The 21325-nt window shown below is 42.2% G+C and overlaps 2 protein-coding genes across 3 annotated transcripts; one reads left to right on the forward strand and one right to left on the reverse strand.

Annotated features, from left to right (window-relative positions):
* Window positions 1–2625: 2625 nt before the first annotated feature.
* Window positions 2626–15303, reverse strand: lrwd1 (leucine-rich repeats and WD repeat domain containing 1). Of its 2 annotated transcripts, none has more exons than XM_030747114.1 (16): window positions 15235–15303; window positions 14248–14334; window positions 11312–11546; window positions 10561–10680; window positions 10249–10395; window positions 10072–10164; window positions 9507–9887; window positions 8924–9038; window positions 8664–8770; window positions 7782–7992; window positions 7391–7463; window positions 6625–6768; window positions 5951–6054; window positions 4958–5119; window positions 4380–4489; window positions 2626–3605 (listed from the first exon to the last, which is right to left on the reverse strand). In XM_030747114.1, exons 2-16 carry the CDS (start codon window positions 14325–14327, stop codon window positions 3453–3455), a joined length of 2235 nt encoding a protein of 744 aa, XP_030602974.1. In that variant the 5' UTR covers window positions 14328–14334; window positions 15235–15303; the 3' UTR covers window positions 2626–3452. The 2 variants fall into 2 exon arrangements, with proteins under 2 accessions (XP_030602974.1, XP_030602973.1); XM_030747113.1 differs by having other exon boundaries at window positions 8924–9041.
* Window positions 15304–17339: 2036 nt separating this feature from the next.
* Window positions 17340–20509, forward strand: alkbh4 (alkB homolog 4, lysine demthylase). The gene is made up of 3 exons (XM_030747128.1): window positions 17340–17471; window positions 18239–18427; window positions 19608–20509. The coding sequence occupies exons 1-3, from the start codon at window positions 17358–17360 to the stop codon at window positions 20127–20129; spliced, it is 825 nt and encodes a 274-aa protein (XP_030602988.1). The 5' UTR covers window positions 17340–17357; the 3' UTR covers window positions 20130–20509.
* The last annotated feature ends 816 nt before the right edge of the window (window positions 20510–21325 follow it).

Below are 21325 nucleotides of genomic sequence, written 5' to 3' on the forward strand. Positions count from 1 at the left end.
CTGAAACACCTGTCATTTTAGCGTGGGAGGCTTCATGGCTAAATTGGACCAGCCTGGTGGCCAATCTTCATTTATTGCACATTGCACCATTAAGAGCAGAGTGTGAAGGTTCAATTAGCAGGGTAAGAGCACAGTTTTGCTCAAAATACTGCAATGCACACAACATTGTGGGTGACATAGCAGAATTTAAAAGAGGACAGATTGTTGGTGCACGTCTTGCTGGCGCATCTGTGACCAAGACAGCAAGTCTTTGTGATGTATCAAGAGCCACGGTATCCAGGGTAATGTCAGCATACCACCAAGAAGGACGAACCACATCCAACAGGATTAACTGTGGATGCAAGAGGAAGCTGTCTGAAAGGGATGTTCGGGTGCTAACCTGGATTGTATCCAAAAAACATAAAACCACGGCTGCCCAAATCACGGCAGAATTAAATGTGCACCTCAACTCTCCTGTTTCCACCAAAACTGTCCATTGGGAGCTCCACAGGGTCAATATACACGGCCGGGCTGCTATAGCCAAACCTTTGGTCACTCGTGCCAATGCCAAACGTCGGTTTCAATTGTGTAAGGACCGCAAATCTTGGGCTGTGGACAATGTGAAACATGTATTGCTCTCTGATGAGTCCACCTTTACTGTTTTCCCCACATCCGGGAGAGTTACGGTGTGGAGAAGCCCCAAAGAAGCGTACCACCCAGACTGTTGCATGCCCAGAGTGAAGCATGGGGGTGGATCAGTGATGGTTTGGGCTTCCATATCATGGCATTCCCTTGGCCCAATACTTGTGCTAGATGGGCGCGTCACTGCCAAGGACTACTGAACCATTCTGGAGGACCATGTGCATCCAATGGTTCAAACATTGTATCCTGAAGGCGGTGCCGTGTATCAGGATGACAATGCACCAATACACACAGCAAGACTGGTGAAAGATTGGTTTGATGAACATGAAAGTGAAGTTGAACATCTCCCACAGCCTGCACAGTCACCAGATCTAAATATTATTGAGCCACTTTGGGGTGTTTTGGAGGAGCGAGTCAGGAAACGTTTTCCTCCACCAGCATCACGTCGTGACCTGGCCACTATCCTGCAAGAAGAATGGCTTAAAATCCCTCTGACGTGCAGGACTTGTATATGTCATTCCCAAGACAAATTGACACTGTATTGGCCGCAAAAGGAGGCCCTACACCATACTAATAAATTATTGTGGTCTAAAACCAGGTGTTTCAGTTTCATTGTCCAACCCCTGTACATTGAACCCAATCCCTACAGCACCTCCTGCAGGTGGTGAACCCACAGGGCTCTAGAGTTCCCTCCCCAGGCCTGGTTGCACGGCGAGGCCCCGGTAACCCTATCCCAGACAGGGTAAACTGGTCCCTTGTTTGTTTGTTTTTTGTTCTTTAATCTTTCATAGGGTCATCTGAATTGCTCTTCATCTGCCCCCTCATCCAAGACCAGTTTCTCTTGTGAGACCAGAGACAAAAGCCCCCAATAACATAGCCCCTGGGATCACTGGGACACACAAACCCCTCCACTACAGTAGGGCGGCAACAATTCACAGAGAATGAGTGGCAGAAATTAGCTTTCTCCAAAGGGTGGCTGGCTTCTCCCATAAAAATAACTAACTAGTTAAGTCATTTGTTAGGGACTCGGAGTCGAGCTGCTACTCCTCCACATCGAAAGGAGCCAGCTGAGGTTGTTCTGGCATCTGAATGGGATGCCTTGCGGGCATCTCCTCGGTGAGGTTTTCCAGGTGTGTCCTAACAGGAGGAGGTCCTGGGGTTGACCCAGGACACGTGAGATATTACACCTCTCAACTGGCCTGGGAACATCTAAGATGTTTCCCTGGATGAGCTGGAGGAGGTGGTTGGGGAGAGGGAAGTCTGGGCTTCTCTGCTTAGACTGCTGCCCACATGACCTAGCCTCAGATAAGTGGCAGAAGATGGATGGATAATAGAGAATGATTTATAATCTCAAGAATCATCATTGTGCAGATTTATATATTTTTTAAAACCTCTGGTTCCCTAGAGATTCTTAGACCATCTTTCAGAGATTTCCTCTCACTGTTTAGGTTTGGTGACTGGAAGAGCCATTTTCTTCTTGAAGAAGCCATCCTCTTCATCTTTGTCTTTCACAGATACTGTGATGCTTGCTTCTGGAAAGTGGTGCTATAGATGAACCCATTCTTCCCTGTAGCAGTGACGTATCCCCTGCAACATGAACTCAAGGCATATTCATCCTCATCTGTCTCCAACAGAGTAGTGCTTTTCATCTAATTTTGGACCCCTTTGCTCTAACCAAATGTTTAGTCTTCTGGCTAATATAGATGTTCATTTGTTAACCTATTGTGCTAAATGCTGTGGTGAGAACATAGAAAATGTTTTGTCTTTGTAGCAATCCTGCAAGCAGTTCTCTAGGAAAATTTTAATTTGGTCCTGCAGACCCCAACCCCACTGACACTTTTTAGCATCCTCCATCAACCTGCCCTGTAATATAGTGTGCTATGTAGATAATACATAGTATTAATATCTTTGCTGCATTTTTTAGAATCCAGACATTTGATCGAACAACAGAAAACACAAGTCAAAAACAAGTTAAACATCTTTAATTAAATAAAAATAGCCCACTTCCAGCTTTAAAGCATAAAAACATGGTGGGCTGCACACTGATATGAGCAGAAAGGTAAATACTGCAGCATGTGCACCCTTTAATGTTATCTCAACATTACGAAGTAGCACAAGGAAATAAAATCCAATCCTGGCTTCGCAACAGAAGACAAGCTTAATTCACATTTTCAAAAACTACACAAAGCATATATTTCAAAAAGAAACAAGCCATAATCCTCATGAAATTCAGTTCAACAAATTAAATCTGAATTAACTGACTTCATTTGAAATGTGACATTTGTTACAGTCAAAGTGACGGCAAACTGTTGCCTTTAAAACATCCTGCAGACACTGAGCAGTCTTAGCAGTTATGTGGAGTCATGGTCTCCTGCTAAAATCAGCACAAGAAAACAAACTCAAATATCAGCTGGATTTTGAAGGCCATGGTGGATTATTATAATCACGTGGACATAAATGCAGTTTTTTTTTTTCAATTCTGAACAACAAATCAGTCAATAATTATGTCACAAAGTCTCTCCACTTAGTTATGATCACCTACTAATCATAACAACAGCAACTTTAAGTTAAAAAATATATCTGCAATTAGAGTTTTATATCAAAACTCCATATGTTACACTGCCGTGTAAAAGAAAATAATGAAGTCTTGTTGTTTTTTCTTCAGTCTGTGAAGCTGTTGGATGCTGATGTAGCATCATCACTAACACAAATTATGGATGTGCACATCTTCAGTCCTTGATTTGGCACACCCAGCTTTACAAAATAAATCCTGGCCACATCCAGATAAACTGCAGATACTTGAATTCATGTGGCTGTGGTGCCACTGGTGCTCAGAGTGACTCCTCTCTCTTCCATACTATCACCATATTCTTGTCACTAAGGGCAACTAGATAGCACAGCTCAGGGTCCGTTGCTATGCTGTTGATGGAGGGGCCCTTTACCTGGCCGAGGCCGTTCCTCACCAGGGTCGGCCACTCCAACACCTGCCAAAACAAACAAGACGTTAGCTGCTGAGCAAAGCACATCTGAACTGGAGTCTCATTAGATGGCTGATGTGAAATATCACAAGTCTAAAATATGGTGGCTGCATGCATCTGAAATTGTCAGAGGTGCAGAGGAAATTATCCTGAGGCCAAAATAAAACTTGAATGGCCTATGTCTATCCATTTTAATGTCATTGTGTGCATTTGAATTCATTAGAGAAGCATGTGTAAGCACTGCTCCTGCAAATTAAATATCTTGTGAGCACATGACCCCAAAAAAAAAAGTGACTTTATGGGACTTCACTGGATTCATACATGCCGGGCAATGTTTAGCTCAATGCTGAGATCTGGGAATGTTGCAAAATCACCACAAATCCATCTGGAACGCAAACATGTGGGCAGATGAGGTTGCATGATTTTACTTTTCAGAGTTACGAGTGTAAAACGACTTTACTTGGACGCAACACTAAAAAAGAGCAAAAATCAAAAATGTACACATGAAATGAAGCAAAGTATAACCATCCAAAAGTGTAACCGATAATAAGAATAAGGGAGTGACTTTACTATTAACTGGTCTGTGAGTTTGTTTCATCTGACTGCAACTACCTCCCTGATATGACCACTTCTGATGCCACCGTGTTTTTGGTAAGAAGTTGATGAAACTCATTTTATTAAGACCAAAAAAAATAAATGCATTTCAAACAAAATATTTCTTCAGTAATTCATGTTTGAAACAAGAATTTTAAAGGAAAGGTACACTGAAAAACCTGATACCTCAGTGGGCAGGATGGGTTTCCCAGTGTGGAAACTGTTTTTCTGGAGGTTGGTGATGTGATATGTCCATATCTTGCCTTTGTCATCACCACACACTATGTAGGCTTGACCTAAGGAGAGGAATGACAACACAAAATCACGCACAACAATCTGAGTATCTGCGATGTTCTTGCTCCAAGCACTATAGCAGTTTTTCTAAATGTGGTACCCAGAACTGGGTTAGGTGGAAACGTGAACTTATTTATGCTTTAGCTGTGAAATAATCAGAAATAATATTTTATTTTTCCCTGGAACATCATTTAGTCTTGAAGTGAAAAGGTGTTGTTGTGCTGACACTCCACACTGCTCATCACCTAGAATAAAACATCCAGCCAAGGCAGTTATGGAGTAGCTTCAGGTCCCATCTGACTGTCCTTCAGTTTCTTAGCTGAAACCTTTCAAAATATCTGTGGAGACCTGAACATGGCAATTCCTATTCAATCTGATAAAGCTCACTCACCTTGACTACACTGATGATGATTTGGAAATGAAGACAAAATGTCAAATGCATCACCACTGATGAGACGAGGCGCACTTACCGGGACAGGTGTTGAGAGCCAGGTAGGGAATCTCAGTGCTGACCCACTGCAGCTCAGCCAGAACTACAGCGCACACCGTTTTGCTCTTCCTGTCAGGCCGCTTAACCTTGGTCCTGCTCCAGCTCCACAGGTAAATGCAACCATACATGTAGTTCTTGGATGCTACCATAACGCACCACAAATGCAAAAGATGACCAAAAAAAAAAAAGGGGGGGAGAAGGCAAATTAGAAATGTGGAGGCAGGCTTTTGTAGGTATTTCCATTTTAAAGCTAAAGCCACCAAGCTTTTGATTTATTGTCAGTTTAAGAGTGAAATTAATAGAGCACTACTGATAACTGTTAAACCTATTAAAAGTGGCCAAATGAACAATATGATACATCCTCGCAGAGAAGGAGTGCACTGGGAGCTCAACAACAACCACAAAACTAAAGTGGATGATCACAGAACTTTTCCCTCTCACATCCAGCCAAGTCAATAATATTTCTGCTCTTGAGGAAGACTGTCGAAGGAATCCTGAAGGAAATCTTATGGCATGGCATAAATGGCTGCCAGTGGAACCGGGTCACTGGTGGTTATTGATGAAAAAAACAATCCTCATATTTGTCCAAATACTTTTTAAAGGGGAGACCTGTGCATAAAAATGACTGTAAAAAAACAAACAAAAAAAACCTTGAATTAAAGCTGAAAGTCTGCACTTCAATCACCTATTGATTTCAAATCCACGGTGATGATATAGAGGAGCAAAATTATATAAAATGTCCAAAAACATATGGAACTAACTGTATATGATTTATAGGGAGTTATTGCCTTAATGAGGGTCTTTCAACTTCATCATGTCTCACAAATGTAAATGGAGTCAGATGATGACTGCCAATGCCAAGTATCGCTGAAAGGCCTAATAATATCCAGTGTGACTCAATGTTTCCAGCTGAAAGTGGAATACACTTATAGGCACTGTAAATATGACCACAGTGGTACTGTGGTACACTTACCCACTATGTCATCATTAAGAAAACTCAGGCCGTCTATGGTGTGGTAGTCATGGTCTTTGTCTTCTTTCTTATATATGGGAAAAGTTATCTCCATTTCCTTTGACCTACCAAGAAGAAATAAAACTTAATTGCTTCTGGCTGCGACACATATGACTGTATACATAGTTTCCTGATTAAAACATCAGTGAACAGATATTGTGAAGGCACCAGTACAGTCTGGTGCCAGTCAGTGCATCTCACTGTCACTGACTGTAAATGGTAAATGGACTAGTTCTTATATAGTGCTTTTCTACTCTAATTGACCACTGAAAGCACTTATACAACATGTTTGCATTCACACCCATTCATACAAGCACTTCCATGTGTAAATAAGCTAAGTGCTTCTTATCTAACATTCACACACATTCACATTCCAACGCTTGTGTCAGAGAGCAACTTGGAGTTCAGTATCTTGCTCAGTATCTTTGGCATTCAGCCTGGAGAAGCTGGGAATCGAACCACCAACCTTCCGATTAGTAGATGACCTGCTCTACCAACTGAGCCACAGCCGCAGACTGTCACCAGAGTAAGGTAGAACTGGAATAGATTGAAAACAAACAAACACACACACACACACACACACACACACACACACACACACACACACACACACACACACACACACACACACACACCTCTTATTGCTGTTGTTGGCACCGAGTTGTGTGTGGTAGCAGTGCAAGCCGTCCTCAGATGCAGCCAGTAGGTGCACACTGGGAGCAGTGGGGGGCAGGCAGATGTGCAGAGGGGTGGCACTGATCTCCAACACCAGCAGCTGACTGGAGGGGCAAACAGTACAAACAATTAGTAAACAAACAATAAATAGTATCTGTCCATCCATTCTCTTCCACTTATCCTGTTCAGGGTCGCGGGGGGGTGCTGGAGCCTATCCCAGCCGGCGAGAGGCAGGGTACACCCTATACAGGTCACCAGCCTGTCGCAGCGCTAACACAGAGAGACAGACAACCATTCACACCTATGGGCAATTTAGAGTGACCAGTTAACCTAACCCCACTAACTGCATGTCTCTGGACTGTGAGAGGAAACCCACGCAGACACAGGTAGAAGACGCGAACTCCACACAGACCTTCTAGCTGTGAGGCAACACACCGTATAAGTTCTCAACATCAGTCTGAAATTTTTATCTACCCAATTTTAATTAAATTCTAGAAGTAAGTTTGATAAAAGATTATCAAACTTATTACTGACAATGAACCAGTTAAAAAGTCATTAGGGGCATCGCCACACTCATTCACTTTCACTGCATACTACTAGCAACAAAAATTTAACTTAATGAAGCCATATTAAAAAGTCAGGTCAACAGACGTGATGCCATTTCTGACCAAAATGCTGCCTGGCTTCCGAATTGTATTACAAACACTTCGTGGCAGAGAGACTCACACGATTTTGAAGTTGTACTGGCTGTCCACCCCGCCGATGTCCCACATGAGGATCTTGTTGTCGTATGATCCCGCTACAGGACATGAGATAAAGTGGTGTTACTGTAAAAGTAGATCGGTTTAAACACAAGCAAATCAAGTTATGTAAGGACCACTCCTCTAACAGGTGAGGATGGAAACTACAGGAAATGTTCACAACACAGGATTACCATTTATTTATTTTCTCTTAATAAGTTAAAGAGTAACTCCTAGTTTATTGACAAACCTTCTGATTCTATCAGAATTTTATGTTCCCCATTTTTAAACATCTTACCAACTAATATGGTAAGAACAAATGGATGATTATCTCGTACGCTGTCAAAGAATCGATGCTTGTGTCACTAATTACTCACTGAAGAGGAAGTTTCCCTGATAGTGGTTAAAACGGAGGACAGAGAGCGCCTTCCGGCTGGCTCTGAACTCGCCGTAGGCCACGTTGTTTCTGGGATGAATCAATTTAACAATTCCTCTCTTGCCACCAGCTGCAAGAATACTGCAGTGCTGAGCTGAAGCCGTGCCCCCCCTGGACATCAACACTGTGGACCAGGCCAGGGAGAAGAACTCCTGATGTGAAGAACCGTAAAAGATACACAGGGGTTAATTTCACGCATACATAATCGAGACAGGTTTAACCAAAGATGGATACATACGGACAGCATGAACGTGTTGTAATGGAAAAATACCTAATTGAACTTTCACTTACTTAGCATATGCAGAATTATTGTTTGCTTGTACCTTGTACTTTATGTTTTGTAGAGATCAACTCAAGGCATAGGTTAACCAAACATATACGTGTGTGTACCATGGGTACTATGTAAGCTGTGTAAACAGTGTGTGTATTGCTACATTTCCACCGCCAAGGTGACAGTGATTGTGTCGGTTTCAAGGAACCGGCAAAACGCTTAAGAATGAGCCCGCGTTTCCTCCGCGCTTTGTGAACTGCTCTTTTATGTATGAGTGTGGGCGGGTCCTCTTCTGGACACGGAACTTGACCTTTGACTCGTGTGTGAACGATTTTTGTATTAAAACTGTTACAATCTTTTTAATGGTTCTTTGTGATATTTTTTTTTTTGGAAAGGTAAATTCCACCACAAGTGTCAGCTAATATATTTGGTATGCAAAATATTCATTTTTTTTTTTTTTAAGTGTTTTATTGTCATAATAAATCAAGGATCTCACAATTCTAGTTTTTAAAGCCTAACTACTGTAGACTAATCAAAATAAATGGAGCATACCTCCCCAGGAACTTTGTACTTCTTCATCACCATCCCCATTTCACAGTCAATCAAACAGATGGAGTCTCCTCCACAAGTGGCGACCAAACGACTTCCTCCAGCATTGCCTGTTCATAAAGAAATAAAGCCTGAATTTAATCGCATGCTTGTTAATACAGCAAAAAAAGCTTTCAAATCTATTTATCTAATCGTTTAGGCTTTTCTAAACCCTTCTAAATGTGATGCGCTGTAACTGCTCTCCAAATTGTGTTCAACAATACCTGCAGAATCTGGCAGCGGCTGGAAAGCACAGGCCCACAGCTGGGTCGAGAAGTCCTCCAAGCTGTCCTGCTTGCTGTGGCACTGGAGAACGTGGAGCGGCTTGAGACTCACCGGCTGCTGGAGGACAGAAACATGAGATGTGAGACAGCAAAGTGATTTGGGGCTTTCAATACTGCCGCAGACACAAAGTTCAGGAGAAACAGCTCATAGCTACACAAGTTGGTAGTTTTAAACCAAGTTATTAGACAAATTAAAAGACCTGGTGATGGTGCTAAATTAGAAATTATAGAATAACCAAAGTTACTGCAATTCATCAAGGGGGACATTAATTCTGTACCAGCTGATGAGACCTACAAGTCTGCACCAAAACTCAGGACTAATGTTGCCACCCACTGGCTGGCTCGAAATGTGTATTTTTCCTCAGACATTATTTTTAGATCTTTTGTTTTGGAAATTTTAACTGGTCTATTTTCCAGTGACCAAAAGCATCGACAGTGGATTTGCTAATGTATTACCCCACCAGCCAATCAAGTTGCATCCTCCTTAAATCCCAAAGCAAAGAAGAAGCTGAATTCCCATTACCTGTGTCCTGCTGCAAGTCTCTGCTGTGTGTAGCATGTCGGCATCTCTCTGTAAACCTTTTTTGCCTGCGCTTTCCTGCTTCTGTTTCTTCCGAGTGCCATCCTCATTGATTTGTTGCACTTCAGAACTTCTCTTAGGTGTCTCTGGCCTGCTCTCTCCTCTGCTGGGCGTAGCGGGAGGCTGACTTGTCTTGCGGGGGCTCATCCTGACCGTGCTGGATGGGGTTTGTCTCTGAGGCTTGAGGCGGAATCTGGACTGGCGAGGACTGTCTTCAGCCGAAGAGGCCGGGGGATCTGTGCAAGCCTTTTTGCGAGGTGTCAAGCTTATGTTGGTGTTTATAACTAATTGACTTTGTTTCCTCTTGGCAGGCTTTGAGACATCCTGAGTAAAAAAAAAAAAAACCATTGTATGAACTTAAAATCCTCCAACATCATCATCATTAGTTAAATCTGCCACTGTACTTTAGATATAAAAGACATATTCTGAACTAAAGCAGAGACATTAAATTTAAATCTCCAATGTAACTTCATTGATGCAGCAATATTTAGCTCAGACAAAGACTTACACAGTTCATTTTAGTGCCGGTAGACTCCTCGCTATCAGGTTTTTCCTTTGGTTCTGTCAGAGAACGTAGATACTCTTTAGCTAATATCTCCACCTAGGACCCAAAGGAGATCAAGAAGAAGTTATTAAATGTAACAGAAAGCAATGCAAAAAATGTGCTAAAACATCCCAACCTTACCCTCCATTTGGTGAAGTCACTGACTGAACTAGGCCCAAATTTAACTTGCTTCCGGGCAGTGCTGATGAAATCGATCTCCAAGTCAGACAGCTTCCCTGCTGTGATGGGATCTCGGGCGCAGAAGTTCTTCTCCCAAAGAGCAGCAATCTAAAAGAAACAGCAACAGTTTGTACAGCGATCCCAGCCTGTCTGATGAAACATGACAAACAACTGAACCAAACTAACAGCTGCTTAAAATCATTTTTAGTGTATAACTAAGAATATTAACACCAACACCAGGAAATTTGCCAAAATAACCCACTAGTTCCATACCCTGGTCCTCAGGTTGTCACTGTAGACATAACGTAAGTGGTTGGCAGAAGAGGTGACATCTTTACCGTTGTAAATCCTCAGATTGGGCAGCAGCACCATCAGCTTGTAACTGTCACTCACCTGACAAAGGAAAGAAACATTAACAGTGAAGTCAGCCGCTCCCGAAAACGTTTACTGCACGCATGTCGGCATGCTCTGAACCTTTTATGCCAACATTTTACTTTCAAATGTACATTACGTTTGATGTGGTGGTATAAATAAAGAGCAGACTGGAGATCCCACCAAGAAAAAAAAGGGAAAAACGAGCTTTAATTCTTCCATCATTTTATAACGGAATCAGGTTGGGATTATTATATAACCACGTTTTTTTCTAGGTCTTATGACCGCACAAAGGCCAAGTACAAGATGATTATTAACTTTTAAACCGTGAATCATGCAAAGCCAAAATTGTATAGCTGAAACTTAGCAGAAACCCTCTTAAAAATAATTTTTAAAAAAGTTTTCTGCTGATAATCCAGTTTTCATTTGGTAATGGGATGGGTAAAACTGGTAGGAATGCAGGGATGCTTTTTTCATTCAGAAATGTTGCTCAACTCAAATATTTCTCCATGTTTGTTAGCTAGCTGTTTAATGAACCAAGCCAGAAGTGAGTGATTTTATGACAGACGGACACCCAAATATAAACCGTTCATGTATTTGTCATTTGTGCTGTAGCTGCACAGAGTATCCTTAAATAAAGCCATGTGCTTACAGTGATGTAGAGGTTGTTATCTATCTTGATCTCTTCCAAGTTGCTTAGAGAGTTCAGAGTGGTAACATCCTCGATCTGATTGTCGCTCAGGTCCAGGCAGCGAAGAGTAGACAGCTCCAGGCTCTTGGGAAACTCCTGCAGCATGTTCCCAGAAAGATCCCACTTTTCCAGGGACTGGAGACGGGATAGCAGCTTGACGGGTAGATCCTGAAGCTTCAACCCCATCTTAGACAGACTGAAAAGCAAAGTATGCCAAGTTAGTCTTTTCATAGGGTATGAGATCAAATCTACATATTATGTAATCATAGTATTACATTTATAACAAATTCTATACACACACACCATCACAAAAATGTACAAATATTTCATTTAATTTAACATTTTCTTGCAGTATTTAAAGATCCAATCAGTACAGAACACTGATCACAGCTGCACATGTGCAGTTGTGATCAGAAGTTTACATTAATTCATCATGGGTATGAATGTCATGGTAGTTTGGGGCCTTTAATGATTTCTTTGAACTGTTCTGTTTTCAGGGTGGAATGATGTACACTGCTCAAAAAAATAAAGGGAACAACACAATATAACTCCAAGTAAATCAAACTTCTGTGAAATCAAACTGTCCACTTAGGAAGCAACACTGATTGACAATCAATTTCACATGCTGTTGTGCAAATGGAATAGACAACAGGTGGAAATTATTGGCAATTAGCAAGACACACTCAATAAAGGAGTGGTTCTGCAGGTGGGGACCACAGACCACTTCTCAGTACCTATGCTTTCTGGCTGATGTTTTGGTCACTTTTGAATGTTGGTGGTGCTCTCACACTCGTGGTAGCATGAGACGGACTCTACAACCCACACAAGTGGCTCAGGTAGTGCAGCTCATCCAAGATGGCACATCAATGCGAGCTGTGGCAAGAAGATTTGCTGTGTCTGTCAGCGTAGTGTCCAGAGGCTGGAGGCGCTACCAGGAGACAGGCCAGTACACCAGCAGACATGGAGGAGGCTGTAGGAGGGCAACAACCCAGCAGCAGGACCGCTACCTCTGCCTTTGTGCAAGGAGGAACAGGAGGAGCACTGCCAGAGCCCTGCAAAATGACCTCCAGCAGGCCACAAATGTGCATGTGTCTGCACAAACGTTTAGAAACCGACTCCATAAGGATGGTATGAGGGCCCGACGTCTACAGATGGGGGTTGTGCTCACAGCCCAACACCGTGCAGGACGCTTGGCAAATTCACCACTGGCGCCCTGTGCTCTTCACAGATGAAAGCAGGTTCACACTGAGCACATGTGACAGAGTCTAGAGACGCCGTGGAGAGCGATGTGCTGCCTGCAACATCCTTCAGCATGACCGGTTTGGCAGTGGGTCAGTAATGGTGTGGGGTGGCATTTCTTTGGAGGGCCGCACAGCCCTCCATGTGCTCGCCAGAGGTAGCATGACTGCCATTAGGTACCAAGATGAGATCCTCAAAACCCTTGTGAGACCATATGCTGGTGCGGTTGGCCCTGGGTTCCTCCTAATGCAGGACAATGCTAGACCTCATTGCAGTTCCTGCAAGATGAAGGCATTGAAGCTGTGGACTGGCCCGCCCGTTCCCCAGACCTGAACCCGATTGAGCACATCTGGGACATCATGTCTCGCTCCATCCACCAACGTCACGTTGCATCACAGACTGTCCAGGAGTTGGCGGATGCTTTAGTCCAGGTCTGGGAGGAGATCCCTCAGGAGACCATCCGCTACCTCATCAGGAGCATGCCCAGGTGTTGTAGGGAGGTCATGCAAGCACGTGGAGGCCACACACAATACTGAGTCTCATTTTGACTTGTTTTAAGGACATTACATTAAAGTTGGAGCAGCCTGTAGTGTGTCTTTTCCAGTTTAATTTTGTGTGTGACTCCAAATCCAGGACTCCATTGGTTAATGAATTTGATTTCCACTAATGATTTTTGTGTGATTTTGTTGTCAGCACATTCAACTTTGTACAGAACAAAGTATTCAATTAGAATATTTCATTCATTCAGCTCTAGGATGTGTTATGAGTGTTCCCTTTTATTTTTTTGAGCAGTGTACAACATACACCTTTAATTACTTTAAAAAGCACGAATTGGGTGCAGAAGTTTGAATTTATTTTGGATTTTCTCTGATCCACACAAGTTCAAAACTACAGATACAGGCTCAAATATATACAGTACCAGGCAAAGATTTGGACACATTCATCCATTAATATAAATGGGTGAGTGTGTCCAAACCTTTGCCTGGTACTGTACATACACTCACTTATATCTTAAGTGGTGCTGAAGGTTCTACAGTGCCTTAACTTTACAAGTCTGTTAACTTCTTGTTGGTGATCATGATTGACCACAACTGTTAGTTTCTCTTTGTCAGCACTCATTGGACTGACAATACTGAGAACAATGAGAAAGTCCAAGAAACTCAGTGAAGATCTAAGAAGGATAGTTGTAGATTTACAAAAGTTGGGAAGGTCTCTTGAAGCCATTTACAAAGAGCTGCAGATCCCAAGATCATCGGTTCAAACAAATCTACATCTTAAGGCTTCACTGAAATTTGCAGCAGCTGGGTCTATGCCCAAAAAAACAAAGAAAAACAACTGATCTAAATGAACTCTACCAATTCTGCCAGGACAAGTGGTCAGATATTCAGCCAGAATTAAAAAAAACTGGGTGCACAAGTTTGAATTTATTTCGGATTTTCTAAGTAATTAAAGATGTGTGCTGTACAATCACTCCACCCTAGAAAAAGAACAGTTCAATTAAATCATTAAAAGCCAAAAATGACCATGACATTCATGCCTGTGACATCTGCATGTAAACTTCTGACCACAGCTGTAAACAGGTGTTACGAGCTTACTACCCTGCAACATTTAACAGCATGACACCTACAGAGCATGATGATGAGAAAAAGCATGCTTACTTCAATGCCTTGATTTGCTCCAGTTTATTGGTTTTTGGAGTGGCTTTCTCCAGTAGAAGCTTCTCTGTTATTTTCTGCATTGTTTATCTGTGGGTAGAAGCACAATTCAGGAGTGAAGATGGCAAACTGGAGGGAACGGCTGAGATAATTGTCGTCTTAGTTTACCGTTCTGCTCTGATCAGGCAACCAGAGGCCCCGCCCACGAGGCCAAAACAACATAATTACATCAACTACTCAAAGTCAGTAAACGCTCTTTAATAATATAATTAGCTTGAAAACAATGAAATCGGGAAACATGGATTATAAACGGTGGCTTTGAAGGACTGATTAGTAATCAGCACCGCTGATCAGCCTTTAGGAACAGTGAAAATTCCTGTGGGTGAGAAATACTGAAAGTAGAAACACAGAGTTAAACAAGTAGCAGCTAATGTTCCATTCAAGCTTTCATACTATTTATGACAAATATTACTACACAGACACTGGTCATAGCACATTTAGTTTCACTTGTTTGGGCTGCCTTGAGTACTGTTTTTTGATATAAACCCTTAGAATGATTAATCAGCCGAATGAATTTAAAGATTTCCTCAGAAACAAGAGATTAGCGGAGAATGAGCAACTAGGCATTTATCTCTCGTCTCTGGGTTTCCTGCATCTGAGGCGGTACCCAAACAACAACAGGCTCGAGTTTCGGTTATAAAAGTGGTTCTTACGAGTTATCCTTTTAAGTAACGTTGCCATAACTTCTATATGTAACCACATTAAGGGAGGGAAGGATATTTTAGCTGAGGAACATGATAAAGCGAGACAATCATTTCGAGAACTTTTCGAGCTAACCACGCTGGAAGCACCGGCAGCCATGCATTTAAATGTCTTGGCAAATCACAAACGATAAAAACTGAGCTAATTACAGCATATGCCAGCGTTTGGCTTCCATTAGCAAACAGCAGACCTGTAAATGTGTTAATATATGTGATTTATATTACCTACCAAACGTTTCAACACTTTCAGCGATGAAAACACCAAAACACTCCTCCTGTTGAAACCGAGCTTTCCCGGGGAAATACTACGCACTTCCGGTGGGCGTGTTTTAAGGCCGACCCCTTTTATCACCCTGAGTTTTGCCTACCAGGCAAAAAGAGGAAAGTGCGCCCCTTGTGGAATTTTGCTCCCATAAAAATAAAATGTTGGGAAAGTAGGTAAATTTTTTATTATTATTTATTGTGGAGCAGGGGTGTCAAATACCCCACCAAAGGGTCCAGTCTAGTTAATACCACCTGTGTTATCAGTACAACACAGATCTATTCCGGCCATGAGGATACCACCATTCGCTACACAATATTATGTCCGTTACTCTTTAACCTTTACATGCTCCCACTTGGTATTGTCATAAAGAATCATAATATATCCTACCATTCTTATGCAGGTGATACACCTATAATTTTTCCTCTGATGATCTAACCCCTGTTCAAACTGACTCTGAGAAATTGGTCCATGCATCCAAATGAGGCAGGTTAGATAACTGTAATGCTCTCTTTTCTGGATTATCCAAATCATCAGTAGGACGACTTGAGCTTGCTCTGAATGCACCAGCCAGTCTTGAAATTTGAACATGTTATCAAAGTACTGAAATCACCTCACTGGTTCCCAGTTCAGTGCTCTAAAATCCTACCACTAGTTCATGAAGCTCTCAGTGGTTTGTAACTGTAACAAAATCATGAAAAACAGGGGGAAAGGAAAGATATATTTTCAAAGATATATTTTCAACACAAATAAAATACCACAGAATAAGAACAACAATAATGTAAACAATCGCCACACATGAAAAAACATTTATGAAAGAGTAAAAAAAAAACCCTGAAGAACCAAGACAGAGAGGAGTGCAGTGTTTTAGCCTTTCAATTATTTTCTTTCTACATATTTCAGTGACTTCAAAAAGCTGGAAAAAGCGAGTATTAGTGTAGTGAAAGTGAGAAATTTAACTTGCTCTGAAATTTTCCCATAATGAACACAGGATTACTAAATTCTTTAGTTGTATCCTGATTATCCATTAAAGAAATTATTTCATAATAAGAAAATTAGTGTGTGTTTTGCAGTTTTGATGACAGCCAATCCTGAATGTTCCCCACAACAAGGTGTCAATCAAAAACTCAGCCTCTAAAACAATATACAGACAATATACAGTAGAACCAGTAAGCACCAATGATTTATATACTGTTCCCACAAAGTTGGGAGCATCAAATTGTCCTAAATGTCTTAGTATGCTGAAGCATTAAGAGTTCCTTTCACTGGAACTAAGGGGCCGAGCCCAACTCCTGAAAAACAACCCCACACCATAATCCCCCCTCCACCAAACTTTACACTTAGCATAATGCAGTCAGACAGGTACTGTTCTCCTGGCAACTGCCAAATCCAGACTCATCCGTTGGATTGCCAGAGGAAGAAGCCTGATTTGTCACTCCAGAGAACAGGTCTCCACTGCTCTGGAGTCCAGTGGCAGCATGCTTTACACCTCTGCATCTGACGCTTTTCATTGTGCTTGGTGATGTAAGGCTTGGATGCAGGTGATCGGCCATGGAAACCCATTCCATGAAGCTCTGTACGCACTGTTGTTGAGCTAATCTGAAGGCCACATGAAGTCTGGAGGTCTGTAGTGACTGACTGCAGAAAGTTGGCGACCTCTGTGCACTGTACGCCTCTGTGATTTGTGGCCTACCACTTCATGGCTGAGTTGCTGTCTTTCCCAGTTGCTTCCACTAAAAGCCGACTGTGGAATATTTAATAGCGAGGAAATTTTGTGACTGGACTTGTTGTACAGGTGGCATCCTATAACAGTACCACCTATTCTTTCACAAATGTTTGTAGAAGCAGTCTGCATGCCTAGGTGCTTGATTTATACACCTGTGGCCATGGAAGTGACTGGAACGCCTGAATTCAATGATTTGGATGAGTGAGTGAATACTTTTGGCAGTATAGTGTACATCTGTTTTCAACTTTTCTTTCTCCTCCGTTTGGCTAATTCTCAAAAACTGTAAAGGCCCACATGCTCCGCTAGGTGGCGACAGTGATGTACTTTGCTATCACTTACTAACACAAGAAGAAAATGCACGACGATGGCTCCCGACGGCAGAGACGATGAGATTTCGTGCGCTTGTAAAGGTATCCGTCGGTGTCTCGTGTGCGAAAAATTGAAGGGGAAAGTACAGCTGGAGGCGAGTGAATCAAAGGTACTAATATCCATCAGAGAGCTGTCTTTTATTATGTTTTTATCAGCAGGTAAGGGAAAGAACTGTCAGTGAGTACTAACAGCAGTACTCACAAGGGGCTACGGGAGCCCTCGTAGGACATTCCGTCCTTATTAAAGGGTTATTACTGACCTAATAAATGTGTACTGCCAGCGTTCGTCATTATAAAAAATAGACATTAAATCCATACTGTCTGTTAATGAATTAATGAAAGGTATGTCACAATCACTGCAGCATAGCCTAGCAACACAGTCCGAGCTAACCTGTTTGTAGCCTCGGCTAATACGCTGAAGCGGTCTGCCAAAATCCGGGTTTCTGACCAAATGAAGGTGTGTAATTTCCGTGGCGTGGTTTTTTGCTATAATTAATTAAGCTGTTTTCTCAGCTCTTACATTTTCTGTTTGCCATACTTCTGCTTCTCTTTCCTGAAAATTTCACTTAAATATTGATTTAAAGTAAGAGAAAAAATGCTAACTTTTCTGCGTGTACTGCACTTTGAGATCACAGTTTTCATTGATTCTAATGGTAAAAACAGTGCATGCTAACGGAGTATTTAATCGGGTGTAACTTCATTATTATTTGTGCTATTAGTTTGGTTTTGGTTCCAAAATTCATTTTTTCCCCATGCTCTTTCTATCTGCATGGATTTTAGGTGTAACTGGAAAGAATGAAAATTTTTGTAATATACCTACAGGAATAAGATCCCGTTAAAGTATAAATAACAATGTTTTTTTTTTTTTTATATGAAGACTTTACATCATTTCCTCTATGATCCTGAGACGAGGCTCGCTGCTGGAAAAGATGCCGAGGCTGCATCCTTCCCTTTTCCTGGTGTCTTCCTGTGGGAGAACTTCATAGCAGAAGACGAGGAGAAGGAGCTGATAAGTACGATGGACCAGGATGTCTGGAAACAGTCCCAGTCCGGTCGAAGGAAACAGGTTAAGCACAGAAACAGCTCTTCCTAAAGTCATCAGTGACCTGAAGATCAGCTGTGATTCACAGAGAGCTTCAGTCTCAGCTGTGTTTGGTCTCACTGCTGCCTTTGACACTGTTGATCATGACATTTTAATTCAGAGGCTTCATGATTCACCTGGTTTAAGAGGTCAGGTTCTCTTAAAGAGTAGAAGTTTCAGTGTTTCAATTAGTAGTTTTAGATCTGCAGAAATAAAAATGTTCCTCTGATGATCTAACCTCTGTTCATAGCCTAATCAGCTGCCCTGATGGCATTAACTGCTGGATGTCTGGGATTAGAACCTTGGCATCATTTTGGACAGTGATCTGGCTCCCAGTTCAACAGATACTTAACTTTAAAGTAACTTTAAAGTAACTTTTAGTTCATAAAGCTCTCAGGCCTCTTTCCCACCAACAGGGTTCCGGAGCCCGTGCCGTAATTTGAACCGTTAGGCGGGTTTTTCACTGCCGAAACACTTGGCCAAAAAACGGGTTCAATTCCAGCCCCTCAAACTAGCTGGTCTCCAACTGCGAAAGCAGCAGACGGGCATGACTCTGCCGTCTCAACATCAAGTTTTCTACCATATTACATGTGTATTACATGAGAAAAGCGAAGCAATTTTCACGTATGTGAATTAGGTTGGGCTCTAAGGCTGAACTTGCTGCTTTGTATCAGTTCATATCACAGATAAAAGGACACAAAGTGCGTACTTGTCGTCTTGCTTTAATCACTGTCTGTGTTTACCTCTGTGCTGCACACAGATGCTGCAGTAGTTTGGTTTGGACCATAAAACGTATTTGCAGCACAAGAAAGGGGAGCGTGTTCTCCCACGTTTGTGCGCTTCGGCTTCCGTGTCCAGACGAGGACCCGCCCACACTCAGACGTAAAGGAACAGTTCACAGAAACGCGGTGGGAACGCGGGCCCGTTCTTAAGCGTTTCGCTGCTTCATTGGGAACAGCACGGGCACTGGCACGCGAACCGGTTCCTCGGCAGTGGGAAAGTGGCATCAGTGGTTTTATGTGGAATGTAATGTGCTACTGGCATTGACACATGTGAAGCTTCTGATGTAAATATAAAATTATCTGGTATTTTTCAGCAATATGACATTGTATATAGTATTTTATACTAATGGAATAAACAAAAGCCTCCTCCCTTTTTGTTGCAGGACTTTGGCCCTAAGGTGAACTTCAAGAAAAGGAAAGTGCGTGTGGGTGGCTTTAGTGGACTCCCTGCTTTAAGCCAAAAACTTGTGCTCCGGATGCATCAGGAACCAACCCTAGCAGGCTTCCAGCCAGTGGAGCAGTGCAACCTGGATTATCAACCTGAGCGAGGCGCGGCCATAGATCCACACCTCGATGATTCTTGGCTGTGGGGGGAGCGGCTGGTCACCATCAACATGTTGTCCGACACTACACTCACCATGTCTCTGGAACAGGGTCTGCCAGAGCTGGGACTAACGGGGGAGGTCCACGTAGCTGTGCCTCTTCCTCGCCGATGTTTAGTAGTTTTATACGGTGAGGCCCGGCATAGATGGAAACACGCCATTCACAGGGAGGACATTCATGAACGTAGAGTTTGCAGCACCTACAGAGAGCTATCTGCAGAGTTCCTGCCCAGAGGGCAGCATGCAGACCTGGGAGCCCAGCTGTTGAATATCGCTTTGAACTTCCAGGGCTCTCCGGTTTAATCTAAAATCAAAGTCACTTGGACTTGTCTTAAACTGTGAAGATGCATCCTTCAGACATCCTGGGGCTTGTTTGCTGGATTTGTGCCAGCTGCCCAAATAGTGAGCAGCGCTCATGAGGCTTGTGTGCATTAATTAGTTGAACTTATGCTGAGCCAAAGCCAAACTGAAACCAAACTGCTTTGGAAAAAAAAAGTTGGGGGAACAGTGTGTTAAAATATCTGTAATATCATTATCTTGTTCCACCACAAACTTCTGTGCCTCTTTGTTTTATGTCTAATAGAGATATTAAAGCTCTTTTTTTAAAGCATACTCCCTCATTTGGTGTTTGGGTGATGGTGGTGGAGAGCATAGCCTTACACATGACTGTTATGGCCATAGTTACGGCCTGTTACAGGTTATGTTGTCCTATAAACTGAACTGTTGCATTGCAGTTCTGTTTCTGTGGTTCTTGAGATACTCTCAAACTGAAGTAGTTTCAAATCCAAAGCATCAAGAATGTAATCATTTGTTTAACATTGTTAGAGATTACGACCTGTGCAATTAAAGTTTTTAAGATATAAATTTGACATTAAAATATGAATTAAAGCTAACAATATATCCTATGATTACAAAAATGAATCAAAAGATCTGTGACCTGAAACCATCCTGTGCAGCTGCTGCCCTTTAGTGCCTGGTTTTGTTTAATCAGTAACAGTTGGAAACCATTGTTCTGAAACCCAGTTTATCCAGTTCCCGAGTAGTTCTCAGACACACAGAACTACAAACAGGATGTGACCTGCGTGCTCAAAACCAGCTGCCTTTACAAACAATTTTGTGTACAAATCATCCTTTTTTGACATTATTGTCCATATAGAAGAAACAGGAAACATGCGGTCGTGTCAGCAGCTATAGTTTTCAGTTCTCTAAATGTGTTTGCCAGGTTGACGCTGTTTTCCATACGTTTAACTTCACTGCTCACAGATGACTGTGTTCACAGCAGATTTGAGTCACCAGTTCATCTGATGACGATATAAGAATTTGATCAAGGACTAGAAATAGAAAGAATAAACTTTTACTGTCATTATTCAGGATACAATGAGATTAGAAATGGCACTTGTGCTTGGTGATTTACATTACAATATTTGCAGAGATTAGAAAAGAGGCAGCTGTTCCATGAAGATTTCTTAAATAGAATTGTATTTCAGCTGGAGTTTGGA

This window comes from Archocentrus centrarchus, chromosome 14 (assembly GCF_007364275.1).
Source record: "Archocentrus centrarchus isolate MPI-CPG fArcCen1 chromosome 14, fArcCen1, whole genome shotgun sequence".
NCBI classification, from domain to species: Eukaryota; Metazoa; Chordata; class Actinopteri; order Cichliformes; family Cichlidae; genus Archocentrus; species Archocentrus centrarchus.

What these genes read in the sequence shown, in the direction of transcription:
- alkbh4 (XM_030747128.1), top strand. Translation starts at nt 17,358, where the DNA reads ATGGCTCCCGACGGCAGAGACGATGAGATTTCGTGCGCTTGTAAAGGT. An exon ending in TGGAGGCGAGTGAATCAAAG is followed by an intron (nt 17,472 to 18,238) that starts GTACTAATATCC and finishes TTTTATATGAAG; the next exon opens with ACTTTACATCATTTCCTCTA. An exon ending in AGTCCGGTCGAAGGAAACAG is followed by an intron (nt 18,428 to 19,607) that starts GTTAAGCACAGA and finishes TTTTTGTTGCAG; the next exon opens with GACTTTGGCCCTAAGGTGAA.
- lrwd1 (XM_030747113.1), bottom strand. Translation starts at nt 14,327, where the DNA reads ATGCAGAAAATAACAGAGAAGCTTCTACTGGAGAAAGCCACTCCAAAA. An exon ending in AGTACAAAGTTCCTGGGGAG is followed by an intron (nt 7,993 to 8,663) that starts GTATGCTCCATT and finishes TCTTCACATCAG; the next exon opens with GAGTTCTTCTCCCTGGCCTG. An exon ending in TCTTAATGATGACATAGTGG is followed by an intron (nt 5,120 to 5,950) that starts GTAAGTGTACCA and finishes GCGTTATGGTAG; the next exon opens with CATCCAAGAACTACATGTAT.